Consider the following 24885-nt stretch of genomic DNA (forward strand, 5'->3'; position numbering starts at 1 on the left):
CACCACCACCACCACAACCACTACCACCACCATCACCACCTCCACCACCACCACCACCCCACCACCACTATAACCACTACCATCACCATCACCACGACCACCATCACCACTACAACCACTACCACCACCACCATCATCACCACCTCCACCACCACCACATCATAACCATCATCATCACCACCCTCACCACTACCACTACTGGTTAGAATATCACCACCTCCACCACCACCACATCATAACCATCATCATCACCACCCTCACCACTACCACTACTGGTTAGAATCTGGCACTTGTCCTGGATGCCTTCCTTGGTTTCACTCCACAGCTACCAGGTTGTCAAGGTTTATGGATATTCTCTTTTGTTTTTGCTCCCAACCTCCATATACACAGCCACCATTTTTGCCAATGACATACCCTAGCCCTCCAGCAAACCTCCTTGGTTTGCTAGATAATTGCCCTGGCTTACCACCTAAGCCTCCTTGACTACTGGCTTAGCCTTAACTCTTCAGCCCTCCCCCAAATCCATCTTCTGTACTTCTGAGACTTGAGTATTATCACCAAAGCACTCTGATCATGCCTCTCCTCTAATTAAAACTTACAGTGACTCCCCATTTACTTCCATGTATTCATTGTTCAAGCTCGTCATAATCCGACCCCACTTTTCCTTCCCAGCCTCTGTGTGATACTTGGAATCCAATAATGCTGGAGAACCCTATAATAAACCCTCTCCTCTTATCTTGTGAACCAGGCCCCATCTGACAGCACCCGTACACCCTTGAACAAAGTCTTGCCAGCCTGCAGGACCCATGTCACCCTGGCACTTCTCCAGGTCTCTCCTCCCCCTGTCCAGTGGAACAGGGCTTAGGTCTACCTAAGGATGCTTCCTTCTCACAGCTGGTTTGCTTTTTGGCTTACCCTGACAGCTTAGAGATTCCTCTAGGGCGAGTGTGGTAGCTTATTTATCCTTGTGTTCCCAGCACCTAGGACAGGCTTGAGTGGGCTCTGGTGGTCTAGTGGTAAAGAGCTGCATTGCCAACCCAAAGCCACATGGTTCGAATCCACCAGCTGCTCTGTAGGAGAAAGATGAGCAGTCTCATTCTGTACAATTTACTGCCTCTGAAAACCTGTTGGAGGGTCAGCTATGAGTTGACTCCTACTCAAGAGCACACAACAGCATCAACAGACAGTCTTGAGTAATCAGTGAAGGGTCCGTGAATACCTGCAGAAGAACTGTGCTCCGGAAGACTCCTGAAATCTCCTTCGCCCAGGCTCCCTTTTCCACTTTGGTGGTCTCTGCATTCTCCCTGGTCCTCATGTACTGGGGCCTGCAACTATTTCTCAGTTTTCAAATGCTATGGTTTGACAGCAAGTGGGGGAGGAGCCTGCGATGACCAAAGGAGACTTTGCCAGCAGAGAGGAAAGTTCTGAGCCAAAAAAGAGGGTAAGGAGAGGAGAAAGGGCTGTGCGCTCTTAAAATGGGGGTCACGGGGGTGTTAAGGGCCAGTAGGATCCCTGCAAAAGGATGCCTGACATTGCTGTCACTACCCTGTACAGAACCCACAGGGCTTTACCTTGATCTTTTCACTCAGACTCCCAGTGCAGGACACCTCTAGCTTCCTGCAGACCCACGTCTTCATGCGGGGGTGTTAGTCTGGGGAGACCCCTGGAAGCCCCAGACCAGTCCTCCCCCTGAATCAGTTCCAGAGCAGGAGCAAGGCCCCTGAGGGGGAAGCCAGCTGGGCCGCTTTCCTGTAAGCAGCTGTAGGCTAGTCTCCCTGCTAGGAAATGCTTTTGTTTGCTTTAATAATTAATAGCCAATCCTCAGCCTGGGCCTGCAGGCAGCCCTGTGGGTGGGTAGCGGGAGAGTGAGCAGAGAGAAGGGGTGGCCGTCTTTAGGTGGTATAGAGGGCAATTGTGAGGGACAGAAAAAGAGGAATAGCAGGCTGGTGAAACCCTCCTCCCTGGCTCTTTCCCTCCTCAGGGGACCTTGGCTGCTGATACAGTTCCCTGGGGCAAGGAAAGCAGAGGCAGTTCCTAGGATGACAGGAGGAGGGACCATGAAGCCCCCCCATCCTTCATCTGGACTCTCTAGATGTGGGACCTGGACGGCTATTGCCAGGCCCTTCTGCCTGCCTTGTTGACATGGGTGTCCCCAAGTCAGCTGCTGCTTTCATCTTCCCTGGTCTGCAGCTCCTAGCAGCATCAGTGTTGAGCTGCTAACTAAAAATTTGGTGATTCAAACCCACCAGCAACTCTGTCAGAGAAAGATGAGGCAATCTTTTCCCATTAAGATTTGCAACCTCTAAAACCCAATGAGGAGCTGCCATGCATGGAATTGACTCAATGAAATGAGTTTGGGTTTTAGTCTTGGTCTGCAAAAGTAGACTGACATTGGGTTGCATGGAGCTAGGCTAGTAGTTCATGGCTGGGGACAGGAGCCATCAGTTCTAGTGTGATGATGGTCTTCAGTCCCAGGAGCCCAAAAGATTCCTGGTATGAAGGATGTAGAATAAAAGAAAGGAGCACTAAGATAGAGGCGATATGGAAGGCAGGCCAGGTCTGGGGTTGAAAGAATTGGATTAGCAGAGAGAGAGAGGGGTGATAGGGCAATCAAAGACAAAGGATGAGTGTAACTTATACAAGATGCATGACACTTATTTATACTCTGATCTTTCCGCCTCCTGGTAGAGAGAGGGGGAACAGAACCCGCACCATTACCAACGACCACAGAGCTTGATCCTGTCTCCCCTAGCATCTCAGACTCTAGATTGATCAGGCCCAGGCCGAGAACCTCAGGCCACCAGAAATGACAAGAGTTGGGATTTGAGGGAAGAAGGAGGGCAAAAGGCCTTGGGATGCTTCTGTGTGGACTCTTAAGATTCCAGGTTCACCCACTGTCCCTTCTGGAAGTTGCTATGGTTGTTGACAGGTTGATCTAATTTATGATCAGGATGCTCACTGAATTGAATTGGCTTCAAGTCAGTTCCAGTTCATAGCAGTTCTTCCTAAGATTTTCAAGGCTATAAACCTCGATAGGAAAAGACTACTCGTCTTTCTCTCGTGGAGCTGCTGGTGGATTTGAACCTCCAGAGACACACAGCCTTTGGTTTAGTAGCACAAATTCACTGTGGACTAAATCACCAGAGATCCAATAAGCGTGAAGTCAAGGAAAAGAGCCACTGGGTGGCATAAATGGTGAAGGCTTTACCAACTGAAAGGTTTATGGTTTGAATCTCCCCAGAGGCCCCTCAAAAGACACACCTGGCAAACTGCTTCCAAAGGGTCACAGCATTGAAATTCTTGCAAAGCACATTTCTAGTCTTGCACAGATGGAGTTGCTGTAAGTAGAATTTGACTCAGTGGCAAATGGTTTTGTTTTGCAGTCAAGGATGTAAAATGAGAGGAAGCAGTAAAGAAGAATTGGTCTCTGCTTTGACAGTATGGCTGGGTTCAGTGGCTGCCATGAGCAGGTCTTGGGTGTCCTGCGCAGCTGTTCAAAGGAACCCCTCCAAAGACAGGCTGAGAGTTCCCAGCAAAAGCAGCCAGGCGGCTCTGAGGCCTAAGGGTATCCCACAGCTATCCCGTATCCTGTGTGCACAGGCCACCTGGGTGACCCAGCCTCTGAAAGCTATCTTGTCAGCTTGCCCTGAATGTTCACATTAACCTGGACTCCCAAAGCCCCCGCACAACCACGCTGGCTATGTGGCAACTTTCCTCCACCTAAGAAGAACCTCTGCAGAATGAAATGTACCTGGGTCAAAATTTCCTTGGACGTTGGATCTCTTTTTCAGAACTGACCATGAGAAGGGAGTGAGCAGAGTGGAAATATGGTGATGAGCACCCTCTCCTTAAACTGGGGTTGTTTAATACTGAAGAAAATACCCCACAGTGCTCTCCCTGACTTAGTAGAACAGTGTGTGAATATTTTGTCAGAAAGATTCTCTTTTCTTAAAAAAAATTATTTAAAAAAAATTTTTTTTTGTATGCGTGTACCGTCAAATCAGATCTGACTGGTACAGGAGGAGATTGTCCCTCCTTCTCCAGCAGAGCATCTGGTGGATTTGAACCGCTCGCCTCTGAGATTGTAAAACAGCTTCTTCCCAGTTGGTCACCAGAGCTCACCAGAAAGATTCTTTTTAAAGAACTTGGGGAATCGGTAGCTCATTTTGGCATCTTACAAAAGTGGCTGCTCTCATCACTCAGTGAAGTACACGGCTAAAAAAGCTGCTTATGTGCACGGCTTTGTTCACGAATGCTTCTGAGTGGTCAAGAGGTGTCCAGATCCTTGACTGCTTCAACAGGTGAGCAGTAATCTTTTTCATTTGTCATAAAATACTGCACCTGCCAAATTGCACTTGAGTCCCCAGCCTGGAGCTTTTTCAACTTCCATCATAGCCCAGGCCAATTGATGGTCCACCCATCTCCCCTAAAACCAGTTGCTGCTGTTATTTTTTTTCAGAAGTGGATTGCCAGGCCTTGTTTCCAAGGTACCTCCTCTAGGTAGACTGACTCTTCAACCTCTCAACACCATCCAGGGTCCTCACATTGTACAGGACTCTTGGCAAGGCGCCCGTGCCCACTACCAGCATCTGCTTCCTTTTGCCTGCAATCTTCTGTGTTTGCCCGCCCACTTGTAGGCAAACCAGGAATCGCTGAGAATTAGCACCCCCCAAAAGCCCTGTCTTGATTAACTGGAGTTGGGTAAATACCCCAGCTCCCTCACCTCCCCCTTGGGGTAAGATGACTGAGCCACGTGTTCTATGCTGTTGCCACAATTCCCCGTTGGGATCCAGCCCCAGGTGCCCACAGCAGTAACTTGTTGCTAAAAACAAAAAAACAAGCCAGTTGCCCTTGAGTTAATTCCAACTCAGAGTAACTCTGCAGGCTTTGGCATAGAACTCTTGTCTACAGGGTTTTCACGGCAAATGGATCCACAGGTCTTTTGCCTTTATTTGCCTTTGCGTCTCACTTCCCCACTGCCTTGCTAATAAACATTAGTCAGCCACAACTGCTTGCGTTGGAATCCTTGTCTCAGGATAGGATCAGGTAGGACCAAATAAAAACAAACAAAACAAAAAACCCCAAACCCTTGCCTCTCCTAACTTTAAAGGCTCTTCTCTCACTTCCTCCTATCTTTCTCTTCAATCAGAGAATAATTTTCAGAGGACATTCTCCAGTCTCTCCTCACACCCTAGTGACAGGAGCCTGACTTTGGACACTATTGGGTCAGTTAGTGGCCTTTATGTGCATAATTTTGTATCTCAGTCAGCTGGAGGGCTGACGGGAACCTGCACCTCCCAATGGGATCCTCAGATCCTCACTTCCCTTGGCTCAGGATAGGGCAAGATTCAGAGCCTCCATTCATAAGGTCACTGTGAGTCATAGTCAATTTGATGGCACATAACATCAACAGCAGCTGTGCCCAGGACACACTCAGGCTGAGACCACTGGACAGTCAGACCCTGTCTATCTCTTGAGTTATCAGAGTGTGTCCCTGTGTTACTTTCTTCCGCTTCTTTAACCTTGGTTTGTTTTCTTATTACAAATGCATCAGTTATTCCCAAGGGGAGAAAAACACCACTGTCCCTCTCTCCCTCTGGGGCTTACAGCTCCATTCAGCAGCTACTGATTGGTCACCCACGGGTTTGTTGGGGTGGAGATGTCCTGGGGGAGCCAGGATAAGGAAGGAGCAGCCCAGCCCTTTCTCTCTCTTATTCCTCTCACTTAGCCCTCCTAGGGGGCCTCTCCTAGGGGGCTACTCTGGTGTCACCTTCTGTCTCTCATTCTTAGGAAATATTAGGATGACCTCAAAGCAAAGCCTTTTTTTTTCTTCTTTCCCTTGCTTTAGCCTTAGGTCTCACAGCAGACAGGGGAATGAACAGCAGATGCAGGAGACGTCCAGAGACAAGGAGCACCCACCCCATGTGTGCCAAGGTGTCCAGAAGGGGTCTTGCCCAGTCTACAGTCTTCTCCTTGTCTGAAGGGGCTAGAACATTATTAATAATGTTCTAGTGTACTTACTAGTAATTTTGCCTCCAGAGTTGAAAACTAGCCGTTGTTTTATGTTGCTGGACAACCCTGACATACCCCAGCCAAAGTTCTCTTTTCCTCTGTGTATTGGGGAGCTCTGGTCACTTAGTAATAAGGAATTGTGCTGTCAATGCAAAGGTGGTGGTGGTGGTGGTGGTGGTGGTGGTGATGGTGGTGGTGGTAGTTAGGTGCTATTGAGTCAAGTACAACTCAGTGACCCTATGAACAAAAGATCTGAAACCTGTTCTATCCTGCACCATTCTCACACTTCCTGACACACAAGAGCCCTTGGCAGCAATCATGTGTCAGTGCACCTGGTTGAGGGTCTTACTCTTCTTCACTGACCCTCCACCCTTCCCAGAATCATGTCCTTTTCCAAGGAATAGCCCCTCTGAACATGCCCTAAGTATGTGAGGCAAAGCCTCATTCATATGTGATTCAAATCCACTAGTTGCTCTGTGGGAGAAAGATGGGCCATCAACTCCCGTACGAATTACTGCCTCTGAAAAGTCACTGGAGGGTCAGCTATGGATTGGTTCCAACTCAACAGCACATGACAACCTGAAAGAGCCAGGATGAGGCTCTAAGGTCTGTAGTTAGAGAAGGCAAAGATTCCGAGACATGGAACAGAGTCAGATGAGCTCTAGGATAGGATACAGGCATGAGAGGCAGGGGGGAGCCTCTCTGTGCCCTCTCAGCAGGCAGCGCTGGACACTTGTTCCCTCTCTTCTGGTCCCTGTGCCCTTTTCCCTCACATCTGCCTCTAGGTTGGAGAGATGAAGGAAGAATGAAAGGAGTTTGCCTTGAGGCTGCGGTCAAATGCCTTAAATCTGGTTCTTAGGTCCCAGGAGCTGGCAGGCAGCCAGGTTCAGGGACTGACTGAAGTTTGCCTGAGGGGCTAGGTGAGAGAGGAAGAATTGCCTGCAGTTCAGCCAGCTCCATTGATTTTCTCAGTACATCTTTGGAATTTGGCTTGGGCAGCACAGGGATATTTGTGTAGAAAGAACTTTGAGTGACTAGGGAAGGTGTATTGTTTCTCAGCACCCAGATGGTCATGTGGTGGTCATCAGCCCCTCCTAGGCCAGGGCCTCTTTCTTTTTCCAGTCCTCCTTCCTCCTTCATTTTTGAGAGTCTTCCAGGCAGGCACTTTCCCTGGGCTGGACAGTTGGACACAAATTGGATCTAGGATTGCATCTAGTATCTAGCCTACCCCGTCTGGCCTTTTCCTCCCCAAGGTGGTCCTGAAACCTGTCCTTGGTGGTTGATTAAGTGCTGACTTGCTACCTGAAAGGATGGTGGTTTGAAATTACCAGTTCCTTCTTGGAGTAAAGATTACACAGTGTGTATCTGTAAAGATTTACAGCCTTGGAACCCCTAAGGGACAGTGCCACTCTGTCCTATAGGGCCACTGTGAGTCACAGTTGACTCGGTGGGCAGTCAGCTCAACTCATCACTGTTGAATCAAAACCAACTCATAACTGACCCTCCAGTGATTCAGAGGCTGTAAATCACATGGGAGGAGATTGTTTTTCTCCCACATAGCTGCTGGTGGCTTCACACTTCCAGAGATGTGGTAGAGAGAGGGGCTAGTGGTGCAATTCCTTACATGTTGTTACACCACCAGGACTCCCCTACATGGCCAGTCAACTCATTGCTGTCAAGTTGGACCTGACTCATGGCCGATCCTGCAGAGGATTTTCAGAGGCTATAAATGCCCATCTTCCTCTTGAGAAGCAGCTGGTAGATTCAATGCATTTGCCTTTGCCCTGGCAGGACAACTCCTTAACCACTCGGCCACCAAGGCCACCAGAGCCTAATAGGATAGTTGGTGGTTTTCTTTTTATTTATTTATTTAATTTTTTGAAGGAGCAAGAGGGAGGAGCTGAATATGCCTCATTAGCATACGCAGCCACAGTGATCAGGAGCAGGCTGTGAATGAAAGCCCTCTTTGGGCTTCCCTGACATTGGCGGATGGGAAGTGTGGAGCTGATCAAGGCTAGACTGAAGGACCTGCATGCAGCCTGAGGAAGAGGAGGAGGAGGAAAACAGGAGGGAAGAGGGAAAGGAAGAGGAGGAAGGATGAAGGAGAGGATGGAAGTAGGTTGAGGTTCTTGGAGGAAGATTTATCTCTGACTTGCTCAGGTCTGTTGTTCATAGGGTCACTATGAGTCATGCTCGTCTCAATAGCACCTAACAACAACAACAACAACAACAATAGTGTAAATGGTTAATGCACTGGACTCAGCTCAGCAAAAAAGACCTGGTGGTCTGTTTCTGAAACATCTTTCTCTCATCTCGTTGCTATTGAGTTGTGAGTTGGAATCAACTCAGAGCTGACCTTTCAGTGGTTTTTCAAAGCCTGTAAATCTCATGGGAAGAGATTACCCATTTTCTTCCTCAGAATAGCTGGTAGACTCGAACTGGCTGATTTTGGGTTGGCAGCACAATTCTTTACCACCAGGATGCCAGAGCTCCCTTCTGAAAATTCAGCCAGTTGAGAGTCTTATGGACCACAATTCTGCTTTGACAACCGTGGAGTTGCCAGGAGTGGAAGTTGGCTCCAAACAACTGGCTGATGGAGATGAGAAAGTGTGAATGGACCTCCTCTCCCCTCATCTTAGTCAGGGATGAGCAAGAGCCATCACTCTGCCTCCTAGACCAGCCTTTCACGTTGGCCCATTGGGACTCCAAGGCGAGATGTTGGGGGAGGAACAGTTTCCATTAGGACTTAGGTATTTATTGTAGCCTGTCTGAATATAAACACAATAAGCTCCTCAAGCCCATTACATCCTGGATATGAGGGCTCAACATTGACCCGACGAAAAGAGTGATCTAAAGCACTATGATGGGAAACATCTAATGGTGTTGGCAGAAATTGTGACAGAGGCAAGTCCTTGATGGGACTCTAGGTAAAGCTAGACTAAGGGCAGTTCCACTGTCCTCATCTTCAGAAGCGCATCCAATGTGCTTGCTCCTTAGAGACAAGGATGGTGAAACTTGGTTTCATGTACTTTGGGCATGTTGACAAGAAGGACTTGTTATTATGTGCCATCCAGTTGACTGGGACTCCTAAACGACCCTATGAACAGCAGATCTGAAACTTGGCCCCTATCCTGTGCCATCCCCACCATCTCTGACTCACCTGAGCACATGGCTCAGTTCACCTTGTTGTGGATCTTCTTCTCTCACATTTACCCTCCACCTTTCCAAGCATGATGTCCGTCTCCAGGGACTGGACCCTCCTGACAACATGTGAGGATGGAGAATGCGAGATGTAGTTTCACCATCTTTGCCTCCAAGGAGCACCTTGGTGTCACTTTCTCCAGCACAGACCTGCTTGTTCTCTTTGCAGTCCATGGGATATTCAGTACTCTTCTCCAACACCACAACTCAATGGCATCTGTTCTTCTTCTGTCATTCTTAGTCATTGTCTAAATTTCAGATGACAAGAAGGACTAGTCCTTGAGACAAGATATCATGCTGAGAAGGAAGGAGGGTCAGAGAAAGAGAGGAAGACCCTCAACAAGATGGAGTAACACATTGATAGTGACAATGGCCTGAGCAGATAAGAAAGCATGAGAATGGCTAAGATAGAGCAAGGTTCAGAGCTGTTATTTGTAGCATCGCTATGAGTCGTAGTTAATTTGATGGCACCTAACAACATCCTTGCCCCAATATCCCTGCAGCAGCCTCTCACTTTCCTACCATTCCACACCCTGCCCACTTGCAGCGTCTTCCAAGCCCAGTCTGATACTGTGCACTGGCTGACTCAACATGTCTGTTGACCTTTCATTGTTTCCCAAACCATTGTGCTCTGTGGTCAACAAGCATAAGGTGTTCTGCACAAAATACACCCTGCACCTATGGCTGTATAAAATTTATCCCCAAATTTACCAGCCTAAAACAACAGACATTTCTCAAGAGTAGTTTTATCTACGTGGTCAAGCTCAGGCTCCCTCATGAGGCTGCAGTCAAGATCATATCGAGACTGCAGTCACCTGGACACTTGACTGGGGTTAGTGGGTCTCCTTCCATACTGACTCACTAACGTCGTAGTGGATGATGCTGGCTGTTGGCAGGAGGCCTCAGTTCTCACTGTGAACCTCTTCATAGGAGTGCTTGGGAGCCTCACCACCTAGAGCAGCTAGCTTCTGCCAGCACAAGTGAGTCAAAAGAGAACACACACACACACACACACACACACACACGCATCACAGTGTCTTTCATGGTCTAACCTCAGAAAACATATGCTGTCACTTCTGTTAAATGCTTCTGGCCACTCAGACCAATCCTAATACAATAGGGAAGGAGATTATACAAGAGCATAAATAGTGTGAGAGATCAGAGGCTGACCACTCAGCACAGGGTGTGTTGATGCAAGCCAAGTCCAACAGGATCCAGCCCTAGAGAGTGTCCCCGAGTCCCACAAAACACCCATGTTGGCTATGAAGCTGCATTTCCCAATAACTGTGGCCACAGAACCTATGTGTAGAGGAGGAGGATCTAGAGCTATAGGAAATCAAAGGAATGCTTTGGAAGACTTTGACTTGGAAAGGGAAATTCAAACTCCTTGGCCTTGAACTTGCATGATCTGATATGAACTTAGCAATATAAATGATTTTCTCCTCTCTTTCCCTTTTGACATCTTTGGTCTAATGATACCAACAGTGATTTTGTATGCTTCTTCTACCTGTTGAGCCTTTATTCATTCAAGGCCCAGAGAGAAGGCCTCCATTTAAATGACAAGAATGAACACACAAGCCCACATCTCAGAGGGGGGGAAAATTCCTCTCTTTGCTTTTTTAAGAAATAAAGCAGTATATTTTGGGGAACACTTATCACTTTATCTCTCTTAACAGCTTTCTCTCTCTTATCTCCCCTTCGAGGCAGCCTCCCTCGTTGATTAGAACAACACTGGAACTGAATAAGTGTCTGTGAACTAGGACCTTCCTTCTTTTCTACCTTCTGCCTTTATCCTGGCCTTGCCTCTGGGAATGGTTTCTGTTGAGCCAGGAGATTTTTACTTTTCTTTTTTTCCTCTATTGGGTAAAACAAACAAATAACTAAGACTTGGTTTAGTAACCTTACTATGTCAGAGAATGTTGTTGTTGTTAAGTGCTATTGAGTCACAGGCGACTCGTAGCGACCCTATGAAGGAGAGTCCTCAACGTTTGAGTGTCTTTCATCCTCTCTCCAGGTTCATAAGGTTTCTGGAGGCAAGCTATTACGCAAGTGGATGTCACTCCTGCTTCCAAGCTTGTTTTAATTGGGGAGCTCCACCCCACTCTCTTTCAGAGAATAAGAGATTTTTTAAAACCTACTTCAAGATAGAAACATTCTTGTCTTAAAATAAAGAAAGCATCTGCCTTCATCTTCTTCATTACCCCCAATTCCCCATAACCATCTTCTTCATTCCCCAGTACCCTTTCCCAACCCAATAGGTCAAGTGGAAAGCCTAGGAGAAATTTTTTAACAAGGTGGAGTAGCTTCTCCTGGGTAAGGGAAGTGATGGTTGTCTCCTCCAAGCCTTTTGCTGGTCCTGCGTACCTCTGTGTCTGTTGTCTCAGTTATCAAGTGCTGCTATAAGAGATAGAATAGACGGATAGCTTAAGTGAACAGAAATTTATTCTCTTTTAGTGTATCTATCTATTTGATTGTTAGAGAGACAGAACCGACTCATGGCTGACCATCCAGCAGGTTGCCGAAACTGTAAATCAGATGGGAAGAGACTGCCCACCTTTTCCTCATGGAGTTATTGTTAGATTTGAACCACCAGAGAGGTTCTGCCTTTGGGTTAGCAGCACAACTTCCTACAGACTACACCACCAGAGCTCCCCGTTACAGTTTAAGAAGCTAGAACTCCAGCTTCAGGAAATACAGGGGAAGGTCTTCTCTGTTTCAGTTGTGGAGGAAAGTCCATGTTTCCTTCCGTATCTGTCAGCCAGTTATTCCTTGGAGATCTCCATGTGTCTGTATCTTCCCCAGTGTCAAGGAGTTTCCTAGGGCAGGAACCTGGGTCCAAAACAATGCACTCCACTCCTGGCGAGTCTTCTGTGATATTGCTGAGATTCCTCTCTCAGCTTCTTTTCCTCTCCTTTTATTTTACAGGCCACCCCTTGGGTTTGGGGAACCCTTAAGTGTTGCATTCTATCTTCAACCTTCTTGTTTATCAGATAATGAAAGTGTTGCATTCTATCTTCAACCTTCAGTTTATCAGATAATGAAAGATCATTTCATAGCTTCTGTATTACTGTTGTACATTTGTCTAGGGGACATGATTCAATCCATATCACCCAGGGAATGTCTTCTTCATCTCCATTCATTGCTCAGTACCCAAGATCTCAGACAAGGGGCCCTAAGCCATTTTATTGTCTCCAAAAGCTTAGTGGGTTTCGTAGGTCACATCTCATATTTGTAGAAATCCCAGGTCTTGCTGGAGCACAGAGAAGTGTGTGCTCCAGGGCCCTCCAGCTGCCCCTTGGTACCCTGAAGGACAAGCAGAGGAACTTCAGACCAGTAGGAAATGGAAAAATGAATGGTGGACTGTTTCACCTATTTGACTTTGGAAGTCAACCTTTCCAAATATTGGGCCAAGGACAGAGGTCTGGGAAGGGGCCTGGCAGAGGTGCTTCCTTTGCAGTTAGCTCTTGGTCCTCCTATTCCCAAGGAAGCAAGTGGGGATGACCTTACTACTTACTGGGAGGCCACAGGCTGGAATAGAGATGGCCATGACCAGGGTGAACAGGGCCTGTCCATTTTGATTTCTGCCCAGACTCTTCACTTGTAGCCAGGCCAGAGGTTTAAGGCCTTCTTCATCAGAGGGGATGTCTTTCCAGCTCCTTTCTTCCCCGTAGTGGCGTGGGCCTGGCTCGAGCACACTTTGAGAAGCAGCCCCCCTCCAACCTCAGGAAATCCAACTTCTTCCACTTTGTGCTGGCCATGTACGACCGGCAGGGGCAGCCTGTGGAGGTGGAGCGGACAGCCTTCATTGACTTCGTGGAGAAGGACCGAGTGAGAGGCTCGTGGGCTTGGTGGGCTGGGGCACGGCCTGGGGTGGGAGGACTTTGGGGACGCCCTTTCATGAGGGCTGGTGAGTCAGTGGGGTGGGTGGACTGGATGCATGGACGGGAACGTGGTTTAAAGAGGAGGATGGGCAGTGGAGAAGGATGGAGGGTTTCTGGGAGCACCTGAGCATCCTCCCATTTTGACCCTCCAGGAGCACGGAGCAGAAAAGACGAACAACGGGATCCACTACCGCCTTCGACTGGTGTACAACAACGGTGAGCAGAGCCCACTGCCCCACCCCCTGAGCTGAACCGAGGCAGTGCCTGGGTGCCAGGCGTGCAGGGTTCACAGTGTGGTCCAGCCCTCAAGGACCACGGATCTTCCTATGACCACAAACCCTCTCCACTTTCCCCACCAGGACTCCGGACAGAGCAAGACCTCTATGTGCGCCTCATCGACTCCATGTCCAAGCAGGTGAGCCACTCCTAGGGACGCTCAGGTCCACCCCACCCTCGGCTGGTACCTTAGTCTCCTGGGGAGCACCCTCTTCTGGTTCTGCGTTCTTGTCCCTGCCCTTATCTCCCCTGTCACTCCCATCCTCACCGTCTAGCCACCGTCATTTCTGCCCCAGCCCACAGCAGAGGGATGTGTGTGCCTCTCATTCTCAAGCTAGAAACATTTGAGCAGAGACTTTGTGTTAGTTCATGTTCTCTAGAAGCCTAGATGGGGATTTGGGTGCACTGGGTTTATTGAGGTGTCAGAGTTGCTTTTAGGTAAAGGGAGTGTGATGGAAGCAGGACAGGACAGGAGAAGGGCTGAGCAAACATGTGGTCTCGTCTGGAGTCCAGCCTCTTTAAGGACTCTTGACACGCAAAGCAATACCAGATATGTCCCCGCCCTGGGGGCAAGGAAGCATGGCGGGGTTTCTACTCCTTTTTCAACCAGTCATTTCTGGGGATCATTTCTAAGGGAAGAGTTTGCCTCCAAGATGGTCCAGGCAAGTCAGCTCCCACTTACTGAGAGCAGAGCTCTTAGCAGCCTTCGTTAAGTGCTTCCGAAGAGGGGTGGGCTCCTTGATCCAGTCCAAGGGTCTGAGGGGAGTCCCTGCAGCTTCTAATACAGGCAGGAGCCACCTGGCTGATGAGGAAGGGCCACAGAAGGAGGCCCAGTGGTCTGGTGTGGCCTTGGGGACAGAGCTCCTTCCTCGCCTGCTTGCTTCTTTCTCAAGCAGCTTTTATTCAGCACTCCAGCGTGTCAAGCTCAGACAGCCTAAGGAGTTCTGGGAAGTTGAAACCTGAGTAAGACCTAATGGATTCTGCCGAGGCAGGGCCCCAAGTCTCAGGGCTTTTCAGGGAAGTTGTGAGAGCTTCTAATGAGGGGGGTTGGGGCTCCAGTGGGCCAGATCAGTGGTCCTGGAATGAGAGGCGGGGTCTCCTGGAAGCATCCACCCGCTTCCAAGATAAAGGAAGAAATGGTTTGTTTTCAGACAGGCTGGTCTCAACAGAAAGGGAGGAGGCATCCAGGAGAAAAATGCAAGTTGCCCCAGAGTCAGTTCTTTGTGTAGAGTAAAATGTATGTGCTGAGCTTTATCTTCCAAGCTGTGATCATTTGGGAGTCTATCTCCATGTCTGACTTCTGATTTTGAACGCCCGCCTCTGGCTCATATCGCTTGCTCTCTGCCTCAGTCTCTCGCTCGCGCTCGCGCTCGCGCTCGCGCTCGCGCTCGCGCTCTCTTGCGCTCTCTCTCTCTCATTGCCATGTAATCAGAACTGACTTATCACGGAGGAAAACTCTCAACCAGGTGGATTGACACAGTGACTGCTGAAATGGGTTCTAGTGTGTGAGGAAGTGTGTGGATGGCTCAGGATAGAACAGGGTTCAGGTCTTTTGTTCACAAGGTCACTATGAGTCATACTTGACTCAATGGCACCCAACAACAACAACATCAATTACACAAGAAGAGATTGCCTATTTTTCCTCCCTCGAAGCAGTTGGTGATTCGAACTGCCTGCCTTTTGGGTTGGCAGCACAACTCCTTACCCACTAGGCTACCAGGGCTCCCTAGTCATCACTTAACCATTCATACCACCCAGAAGCACCCACAAATAGGGAAAGACCAGGAGACCCAGGAGGTTATAAACTGGGAAGCTAGATTTGCCAGTTAGGAAGTTCATCCCTTGCTTCAGAGCAGAGAATAGAGACTGGAAAGCCCAAGAGGGGACTGTTCCAACAGTTCAAGGGAGAGCTGCTGGCCAGGGGGTGAGGGGAAGGAGGAAAGAAATAGTAAGGGCCCTGGGGACTGATTAACTGCCAGGGAGAGCTGAAAGGGACCGTGCTTCTGAGCGGGAGGCAGAGGTCCACTGAGAACTTAGAAAACAGCCTGCACATCCAGGAGGATGCTTGAGCAAGGGAGGAGAGTGATGTGCGGTGGGGGTGGGGGCGTCCACCCCACCAGTCAGCAGCGGCTGTCCCGACTCTCACTAGCAGGCAGTGACTGCAGCAGTGGGCTCATGTGTGCCAAAGATGATAAAGATGGCACAGGACAGCGGGGTTCAGATCTGTTGTTCACAGGATCACTGTGAGTCACACTCGACACCACTCAACAACAACGACAACCAGCACCGCACAGATAGAATCCACTGACCACAGGCCCCTCTTGTCCAGCACTGTCCTGGGTTTGGGTTTGTTTGTGGTGGTGGTTTTTTTTTTAGTTTGTTTTTTTTAAATCATGCTCATTTTATTTTTTTTTTTACTTTTTTTTCTATTGCATTTTTAAATTAATTTTCATGAAAGTTTACAGAGACTTAGGGTTTCCATTCATTCATTGTTTCACTTTTCTCCCTGCTTACCCCCTCCCTCCCAATTCACTCTTCTCTGAAAAGAAAAAGAAAAACGTTTTCATTGCTATACAATCCCTCCCCCCAAGTCCACTCCACTGTGCAGCCTTCGTTCTGGACTCCTGTTATGACAATAATACCTAATCACATATCCCTTTTAAACAGTTCTCTTCCTCATCTGTTTCAATGCAGTATACATAATTTATCCCATCTTTCTCACTCCCCTCAGCCCCGATGTCAGTGCTGTTTTACAACAGTGTCACTATGTAGTATTTGTCCTTTTGTGACTAAGATATTTCACTCAGCATAATGTCCTCCAGGGTCACCCATTTTGTATATTGCATGAGTTCCTTGTTTTTCAGTACAGCATAGTATTCCATTGTGTGAATATACCACAGTTTCTCTATCCATTCATTTGTTGATGGGCACTTAGGTTGTTTCCAGCTCTTTGCTATTGTGAACAAAGCCACGATAAACATGGGTGTGCACATTGTCCTGGTTTAAGGGGTCTGTTCTCCTTGAGGCTAATCCCCTCCAGCCCATGCACTTTCCCCTCCCCAGGCCATCATCTATGAGGGTCAGGACAAGAACCCCGAGATGTGCCGAGTGCTGCTTACACATGAGATCATGTGCAGGTGAGACGGGAGGGGGACAGAGGGAGGGAGGGAGAGTGGGAGGGAGGGAGGACGACCTTGTCACTTTGCTAAGATGTTGCCAAGGCTCTTGCCAAATCCTTTCTGCCATGGTCCTGGGGGAAGTTTTGTGGGGGGCAGGGCGCGGCAGAGGAGTCAGCCCCTGGGCGTGGCCCTGGCTGAGCCCCTGGTCCTAGAGGCCCCATTAGCCTGGCCTGTTTATGTGGCTTCTTTAAGTGTTGTTGCAAGAGAGGCCTCCTGCTGATACTGCAAAGCTTCACTAATAAAACTCCAGGGAAGGGTTTGCAAGGGAGGTGAGGCAGGGCTGGGACCAAGTGACATCTGAGGGCCACTGGGACCAGCTGGAAGCAGGAGGAAGGAAGCCACTGCCTCCCCTGTGACCCCTGGAGCACACAGAGAAGGTGAGCAGCCCCCAGGGGACACAGCTCTTGAAACGCTCATCCTCATCACCCCAAAGCTTTGCATTTCTAGGTCAAGCCTCCCAGGAGATAAGAGCCTAAAAGCCAACCCTTTATGTATGGAAAAGAGAGGAGGAATCACTGTTGTGTGACAATGACAGTGGCTCTTAGGGAGGTGACACAGGGCATGCAGGTCACATGACATTCCTGGATGTGAGTGCTGGTTACATGGTGGGATCCCTTTGTGAGAACTCAAGCCACCTGCTTCCCAGCTGAGCTCTCCCTTCTGTGTGTAGATTATGTGACACACAGTCGAAATGTATAGAGAGGCCCTGGAAGGACTCCCTCCTGGATCCTTCGGGAACAACAAGCCTTTGGGATAAGGGTTTCCTGGACAACCTTATTTATTGCCATGGCTGGACTCTACCATTTCTGTTCTCTACAATCTAGCCTTGAGATTTAATTCCCTGAGACTGGACATCAGTATGCTAACTGATAGGCTACCCCAGACAGCTCACCCCTTTCACTAACACACACACACACAGAGAATAATCTTTCTCTACTACCTTCCTCCTTCTCCTCCTTCTTCATCCATCCTTCAGCCGGTGCTGTGACCGCAAGAGCTGTGGCAACCGGAACGAGACACCTTCAGACCCCGTCATTATCGACAGGTACAACTGGGGACCGGCCAGGAGCTGTAGGGCTGAGCAGGCTGGGCTCAGGGACACTTACTGGGCCAGTGGATCCAGGGAGGAGCTGAGCTGCTTTGCCCCTCCAGTGCCCCATGTTGGTGGGCCCAGAGTGGGGGAGAAGCTGTCAGGGACCAGACTTCTGGTGGCAGACTTTCTGGAGTGCATTAAGGAGCTGATGGAGGAGGCCTGGGAGGGCCAGGGGTTGGAGGAGGCCTGTTGAAGTGAAGGGCAGAGGAGGAGGCCTTGGAGGGAAGGGGTGTACTGTCACACAGAAAGCGGCTAGGGGGATGGAGGGGCTGATGATGGCTGTCAAGACAGGCTGGCTTCTAGCCTGGGTTGCATCACTTTACTCTATTTGACATGACTTCTCTGAATGTCAATTTACAGTTGACATATTTCAGTCATAAAACTGTCAAGGTAATGTGTGTGGAAATGCATTTTCCCATGAGAATTTTTTATATGATTTCACTTCTCTTAAAATATGAAATTTGTGTAAACCAGAAACCACATCTAGTGCCATTAAGTCATTTCCAACTCAGAGTGACCCTATAGAACAAGAGTGGAACTGCCCACAGGATTTCTAAGTCTTTCCCCTTTTTTGGATGAAAATGGTGCATCCTTCTCCCATGGACCAATTGGTGGATTCGAACTGCTGACCTTTTGGTTAGCGTCTGAGTACATTAACCACTGTGCCACAAATTCCTGTGTTGTTAGGAGCCATCAAGACAACTATGGCCACAGTGAATAATTTTTATTTATTTATTTTTTAAGTGAACTGGGGAGGGAGGAAAATGTGCAACAATGAATGAATGAAAATGCAACTTTTCTGTAAACTTTTGTTAAAGTCACAATTTTTAAAAATGGAAAAGAAACCCTAAAAAAAAGAAAAAGAAAAAAGATGACTACGACTCATAACAGTCCTATGAACAACAGATTGAAACCCTGCCCTGTCCTGTGTGAAGGTCATATACAAAGAACAAAAGCCAAAAAAGGAGTAAACAGTGAAATGTCAGTCAGACTTTTCATCATTAATTGTATCTGCTCTATGTATAAATGTATATTATATATAGATGTGTATGCTATATACAAAGATCTCTGTGTATATAGTACACTATACACACTTTTTAAAAACCATCAACAGCAGACCAAACTCTGCTGCAATGGTGTCAATTCTAACTCGTGGAGAACCCATGGGTTATAAAGTAGAACTTCTCCACAGGCCATAATCTTAATTGAAAGATTGCCAGGCCTTTATTCCACAGCATCTCTGGGTGAGCACCTGTCACCAACCTTTAGGTTATCAGTCAAACACAAACCATCTGTGTCAACTAAAGTGCTCTACACACTCTTACATGTCTTGCTTTTTTTTGGTAATAATGTGTCTCTGAGATCATTGCATATCAGAATGAAAGCTGTACTTTAAGCAGATAAAATACATAGTTCAAAAGATTCAAGCAATTTAAAAGGATTTATAGCTAAGAAGTGTTTTGCTTCTGTCTCCCATACATTGGTTCCCCACTAGATAAGCAGACTTTGTTCCCACTTTCTTGTGTATTCTTTCTAAGCTTATCTGTGTATGTATAAGAAAATACATATATAGGGTATTCCCCCCCCTTTACTTTTTTAAATTTCCATTCATTCATTGTTGCAGTTTTCTCTCCTCCCAACCCTTCCCCCTAGTACACTACCCTCTTGGAAAAGTAGAAGAAAAATCCTTTCATTATTTTACAATCCCTACCCATAGGCCCACTCCACTATACACTCTTCGTTCTGGACTCCTGTCATGACAAAAATACCTAATCACATATCCCTTTTAAACAGTTTTCTTCCTCATCTGTTTCAATGCAGTACACATTATTGAACCAATCTTTCTCAGTCTCCCCCCAACCCCGATGTCAGTCCTGTTTTACAACAGTGGCACCATGAAGTATTTGTCCTTTTGTTACTGAGATACTTCACTCAGCATAATGTCCTCCAAGGTCACCCATTTTGAATAATATTGCATGAGTTCCTTGTTTTTCAATGCAGCGTAGTATTATATTGTGTGAATCTACCACAGCTTCTCTATCCATTCTTTTGTTGATGGGTCCCCCTTTACTTTTATCTTTGTAAAAACAGTGGCATGCTGAACACATTTTCCAGCCCTTCGCTTTTCCACTGAATGATGTATATCCAGGAGCTCATTTTACATCTGTACATACATGAGGAGCTTCCTTTTTTGCATGTATTGTATGGATGGACCATAGTTTTAATTCTTTCCCAGGGATAGACGACGTAGTAATGAATAACTTTGTTCCTGTGTCATTGCAGACACTTGTTAATTCATCTCTTAAAAGTAGAAGTCAGTGCTATCTCAGGCTGTTTTCCAGAGGAGCAAAACTAATGTAGTATTTTGTTCTTGGGTGCCAGCAAGTCAGCTCTGACTCACAGCAACCCTATGAACAGAAGATCTGCGTCCTCCTCACCATCTCTGACATGCTGGAGCCCATTGCTACAGTCACCACCTCGCTGAGGGTCTGCCTCTCCTTCCCTGACCCTGCACCTTTCCCAGCATGCTATCTGTTTCCAAAGAATGGCTTCTGACAACATACTCAGAGATATGAGACGAAGTTTCACCATCCTTTCCTTCAAGGAGACCATTAGTTGCATTTCCTCCAAGACATACTTCATTGTTCTTCTTTTGATAGTCCTTGGGGTATTCGGCATTCTTCTCCACCACCACCATTAAAGGCATCAATTCTTCTTCTGTCTTCCTGAAGTATAGATCTATAAGTGCTTCATATAGTATGTGTAGATAGATAAAAGGGAGCTTTGGTGGTCTACTGGGTAGGGAGTTGCACTGCCAACACAAAGGCAAGCAATTTGAACCTGCCAGCTGCCTCCTGTATGATTTAGAGCCTATGAAAATGCACTGAAAGGTCATCTATGAGTGGTTCTGACTTGATGTCATTGAATGAGTGAACAAGAAATAGAAATACTTAGTAAAGTATATTATTTTGGGGTACTGTAGAGTCAGAATTGACCCATAGCTGACCTTCCAGTGGGTTTACAGAAGCAATTAATTACATGGGAGGTGATTTCCCATTCTTCTCCCGCAGAGCAGCTGGTGCCTCCAACTGTGTGCCTTCAGGATTGCAGCACAGCTTCTTGCCACTAGGCCACCAGAGCTCCATTATAAAGTATAGGTTTATAAATACTTCAGTCATTTTGAGGAGAATACACACACATACAGATTGAGAGATTTATTTCAAGAAAATGTTTCATGCAGTTGGGGAGACTTTCAAGTTCTGAGCCTATTAGTCAAGTGTCAGGTTGGAGGCTTCCCCTGACTCACATTGTGACAGAGACTGCAAATCAGTAGGTCGGGCTCACATCTCAAGAACCAGAGGCCAGCAGATTACAAGTCCAGTGCCAAATTGAGAGTAAGCTTTGCCAGAGCATCCATGTATATATATATACTGGACGTGAGCTACACCCTCAAGAAAATGGATTGACTTTTGAGCTGATTGCCTTTTCATCAGAGAACAAAAAGGAATATGATCATATTGTCAAAATCAGTCCAATATCGACCAAATCACTGAGAATCATAGTCTAGCCAAGTTGATACAAATCATCACATATACATGATTTTGATCGTTTATGCCAGTTTGCCCTCCGGAGAGGGGCCATTCATTGACGTTCCTACCAGCATCTTAAGTCTGTTCCTGCCCTCTGGCCAATTAAATGTGGTGTTATTCATGCAACAAATAATCTGCTTTGTGCCAGGGCTGTTTGCTGTGGATTTTGCAAAGACCAAAAAATAGACAAAAAAACTTGTATTTGTGGGCTTACTAAAAATGGAGTTCTGGTGGCCTAGTGGATAAGGCTTTTTACTGCCAGCCTAAAGGTGGATGGTTCAAAACCACCATCTGCTTTGAGACAGAAACATGGGCATTCTTCTCCTGTGTGATTTATAGCCTCTGAACACCCACTAGAGGGTCAGCTATGGGTCAGTTCTGATTTGAGGGCCATGTGTTTTGATTTTTCTGTAGTAGAGGAGAGAGACATAAACGGTTTAAATTAATAAAGGATACATAATGTCAGATGAAGCTTCGTCTGATATACTTTGGACATGTTGCAAAGAGGGACCAGTCCTTGGAGGGGGACGTCATGCTTGGGAGGGTGGAGGGACAGCGCAGGAGGGGAAGATCCTCTATGAGGTGGATTGATTCAGTGACTGGGGTAATCGGGATGGGTGTATCAGAGACAGTGTGATTGGCACAGGATAGAGCAGGACTTAGGGCTGTTGTAGGGTCGCTATGAGTCGCAAGCAACTTGACGGCACACAACAACAACGTCAGATGATAACAAAGGCAAAGGAGAAAAATAAAACCAGGAAGGGAAACCAGGTAGTGCCAGGGAAGCAGGTATTGTTTAAGGAGGGCATCACTGAAGATGGCATTTACCTGAAGGAATGAAGATGAATACCTATATGTAATTGGGGAAAGATTTTGCTACTATTGAAAATTATATCTGTTCTCATATTTTCTAACTCTTTATTGGTACTATAAGCAGAAAAATGAAATCTATTGCCTTTGAGTAAATTTGGACTCATGAAGACCCCTTGTGACAGATAGAACTACTCAATAGGGTTTTCTTGACTAATCTTTATAGAAGTTCCAGAGTTTTCTTGTGAGGTATTGCTGGGTGGGTTTGAACCGCCAATATGTAAGTTAGGAGAGGCTGTTCCTTGGAGAGGGGACATCATGCTTGGTAAGGTGGTGGAGCAGCAAAGGAGAGGAAGACCCTCAGCCAGGTGGATTGATACAGTCGTGGCAGCAGTGGGCTCAAGTGTGTCAGACTCTGAGGATGGCACAGGAGAGGTCAGGGCTCAGACCTGTTGCCCACAGGTTTGCTGTGAGTCATACTCAATCTCATAGCACCTACAACAACAAGAAGTCAAGATGGATAAAAGATTGAAACTGCCAGTGAATTCATCTTACTTGAATTCACAATCAATGCAACTTGGTACCAGCAGCCAAAAGATTGGGAGACATATTGCATTGGGAAGTCTGCTGTCAAGGGCCTCCCCAAATTACTGAGGAGTAACGAGGTCAGTTTGAGGATTAAGGTGCACCAGATTAATGTCATGGTCTTTTCAATCACTTGCTATGTATCTGAGAGCTAGACAGTGAATAAGGATGACAGAAAAAGAATTGATGCCTTTGAGTTGTGGCGGTGTAGAAGAGTACTGAAAAATCCCGTGGACTGCCAAAAGAACAAACAGGCATGTCTTGGAGAAAGTACAGCCGGAGTGCTCCTTGGAGACAAAGATGATGACAAAGCTTTGTCTTACATACTTTGGGCATGTTTGTTAGGAGAGGCTCTTACCTAGAGAATGGCATTCTACTCAGAAAGGTGGAGGGCCAGTCAAAGAAAAGAGTTTAGACAACTGGATTGACACAGTAACTGCTACAGTGGGCTTGAGTATGTCAGAGATGATGAGGCAGGCACAGGGTAGAACAGTGTTCAGATCTGTTGTTCCTAAGGTTGCTATGAGTCGTACTCAACTCAGTGACACTTAACAACAAGTGAGGTGCAAACTGTTCATGCTACCTGGCAGCTCTGTGTTGGTACTGTAGAAATATGCAGTGAATTTCCTCTTACAGATCTGTATCTTTAGTTCCCCCCCATATACACAGCTATCATTTGCAAAAATGACTTATCATATTTAATCATTAAATATTTTTTCTGTTTCTTGTTTTATTGCAATAGTTAGGGCATCAGTTTCTGTCTTCTTGATTTTAAAGAAAATACTTTCACTATTTCACAATTAAGATAGTCTAATTATTTGAGAGTTACGCTTCCTTATGTTAAGATAATTTTCTAAGTTTTGTTTTGATGGACTTTGTTTTGTTTTTGTGTTGTTTTTAAATCTTGGCTAGATATTGAATTTTGCATGCTGATTTTCTTGACATGGGTTGGGACAAACATATAGTTTTTCTTCTTTAATTTATTAATGTACTGAGTTACACTGATGGATTTTCTAATGCTGAATCGCTTCTGATATAAAGCTAACTTGATGATCTTTTTATGTGCTGCAGAATTTTGTTTGTTAATAATTTATTTATGGGTTTTACATTTATTCCATCAGTGATTGGCTTCTATTCTTATTTTTTCAATTTTATTTTCCTTGTGTAATTTTAACATCAGTGTCATACCAGCCTCAATAGATGATGGCTCTTTTACTATTTGCTGAATTAGTTTGCATTAGTTTAAAATTGCTTGTTTGTGGAAAGTTTTCACAGTTTTCCTTGAATATGTTCATGGGGGGAGTTGAGGAGTGAAATGTAATAGGTTTACTCATGTATTCAACTGCTTTCATGAGCATAGGATTATTTGGGCTTTCTATATAGTCTTTTTTTAATTTTTAAAAATATTTTTTTGCTTTCTATATAGTCTTAATTATATTTTGATGAATTCTATTTTTAAGAGAATTTATACATTGTAACTGTATTTTCAAATTTGTTTCTGTAAGTTGGTCATAATATTGTCTAAAAGTTTATATTCGTTTACATACAATAATTTGTTTATATTGTGTTTCATTTATGTACTTTGTTTCTGGGTTGGTTTGTTTGTTTTTTTACTCTCTTCCTCCATTCACCGAACTCTACTACTCAGTGATTTTCCGTCCCGATTCCAGCCTCACGTCCCCTGCCCTGGCCCCTCCCCTCCTTGGCTATCCATACACATCTTACTGGTTATCCTTCTGTTTTTACAATAATGGTCTTATATTGTATTTGTTCTTATGCAATAATATTCTTTTTAAAAAAATCTTTGTTGTACCTTTAGCTTTATCACTTCTTCATCCCTGATATTAATGGCTTTTATTTTTTCCTTTTTACAAATTTTTCCAAAATTTTATCTCTTTTATTAGTTTTTCTTAAAAAACCCACTCTATTATTTATCTAGTGCTGCTATCTCTGGTGGCCTAGTCTGTAGGGAGTTGCACTACTAACCCAGATGCGAATCTGCAAAAGAAAAGAAAGATGAGCAGTTGAGCAATCTCCTCCAGAGCGGTTTACAGCCTCCTCCAAACCCACTGGAGGGTCAACTAGCAGTAAGTTCAGATTTGGCAACAATGAATTTGAGAACTTTTTTCCCCCCAGTATATCAGAAACACCACAAGTGAGTGAGCTGACAAATAGAAATGTGTTCTCTTACAGTTTAGGAGATTAAAAGTCCATACTTGGAGCATCACCTCTAGGGGGAGGCTGGACTTGTCAACTCA

At 46.2% G+C, this 24885-nt stretch overlaps 1 protein-coding gene across 1 annotated transcript in view; it reads left to right on the forward strand.

Annotated features, from left to right (window-relative positions):
- The window catches only part of EBF4 (early B-cell factor 4), an 86551-nt gene that overhangs the window by 4060 nt on the left and 57606 nt on the right, over positions 1-24885 (forward strand). The window contains exons 3-7 of the mRNA XM_006894251.1: positions 12885-13041; positions 13247-13310; positions 13454-13509; positions 16434-16507; positions 17526-17594. Of these exons, the coding sequence (XP_006894313.1) occupies positions 12885-13041; positions 13247-13310; positions 13454-13509; positions 16434-16507; positions 17526-17594 (420 nt within the window). The remainder of the gene's footprint in view (positions 1-12884; positions 13042-13246; positions 13311-13453; positions 13510-16433; positions 16508-17525; positions 17595-24885) is intronic.

This window comes from Elephantulus edwardii, unplaced genomic scaffold (assembly GCF_000299155.1).
Source record: "Elephantulus edwardii isolate Elephantulus edwardi_28Jun2011 unplaced genomic scaffold, EleEdw1.0 scaffold00138, whole genome shotgun sequence".
In the NCBI taxonomy this organism is placed as follows: Eukaryota; Metazoa; Chordata; class Mammalia; order Macroscelidea; family Macroscelididae; genus Elephantulus; species Elephantulus edwardii.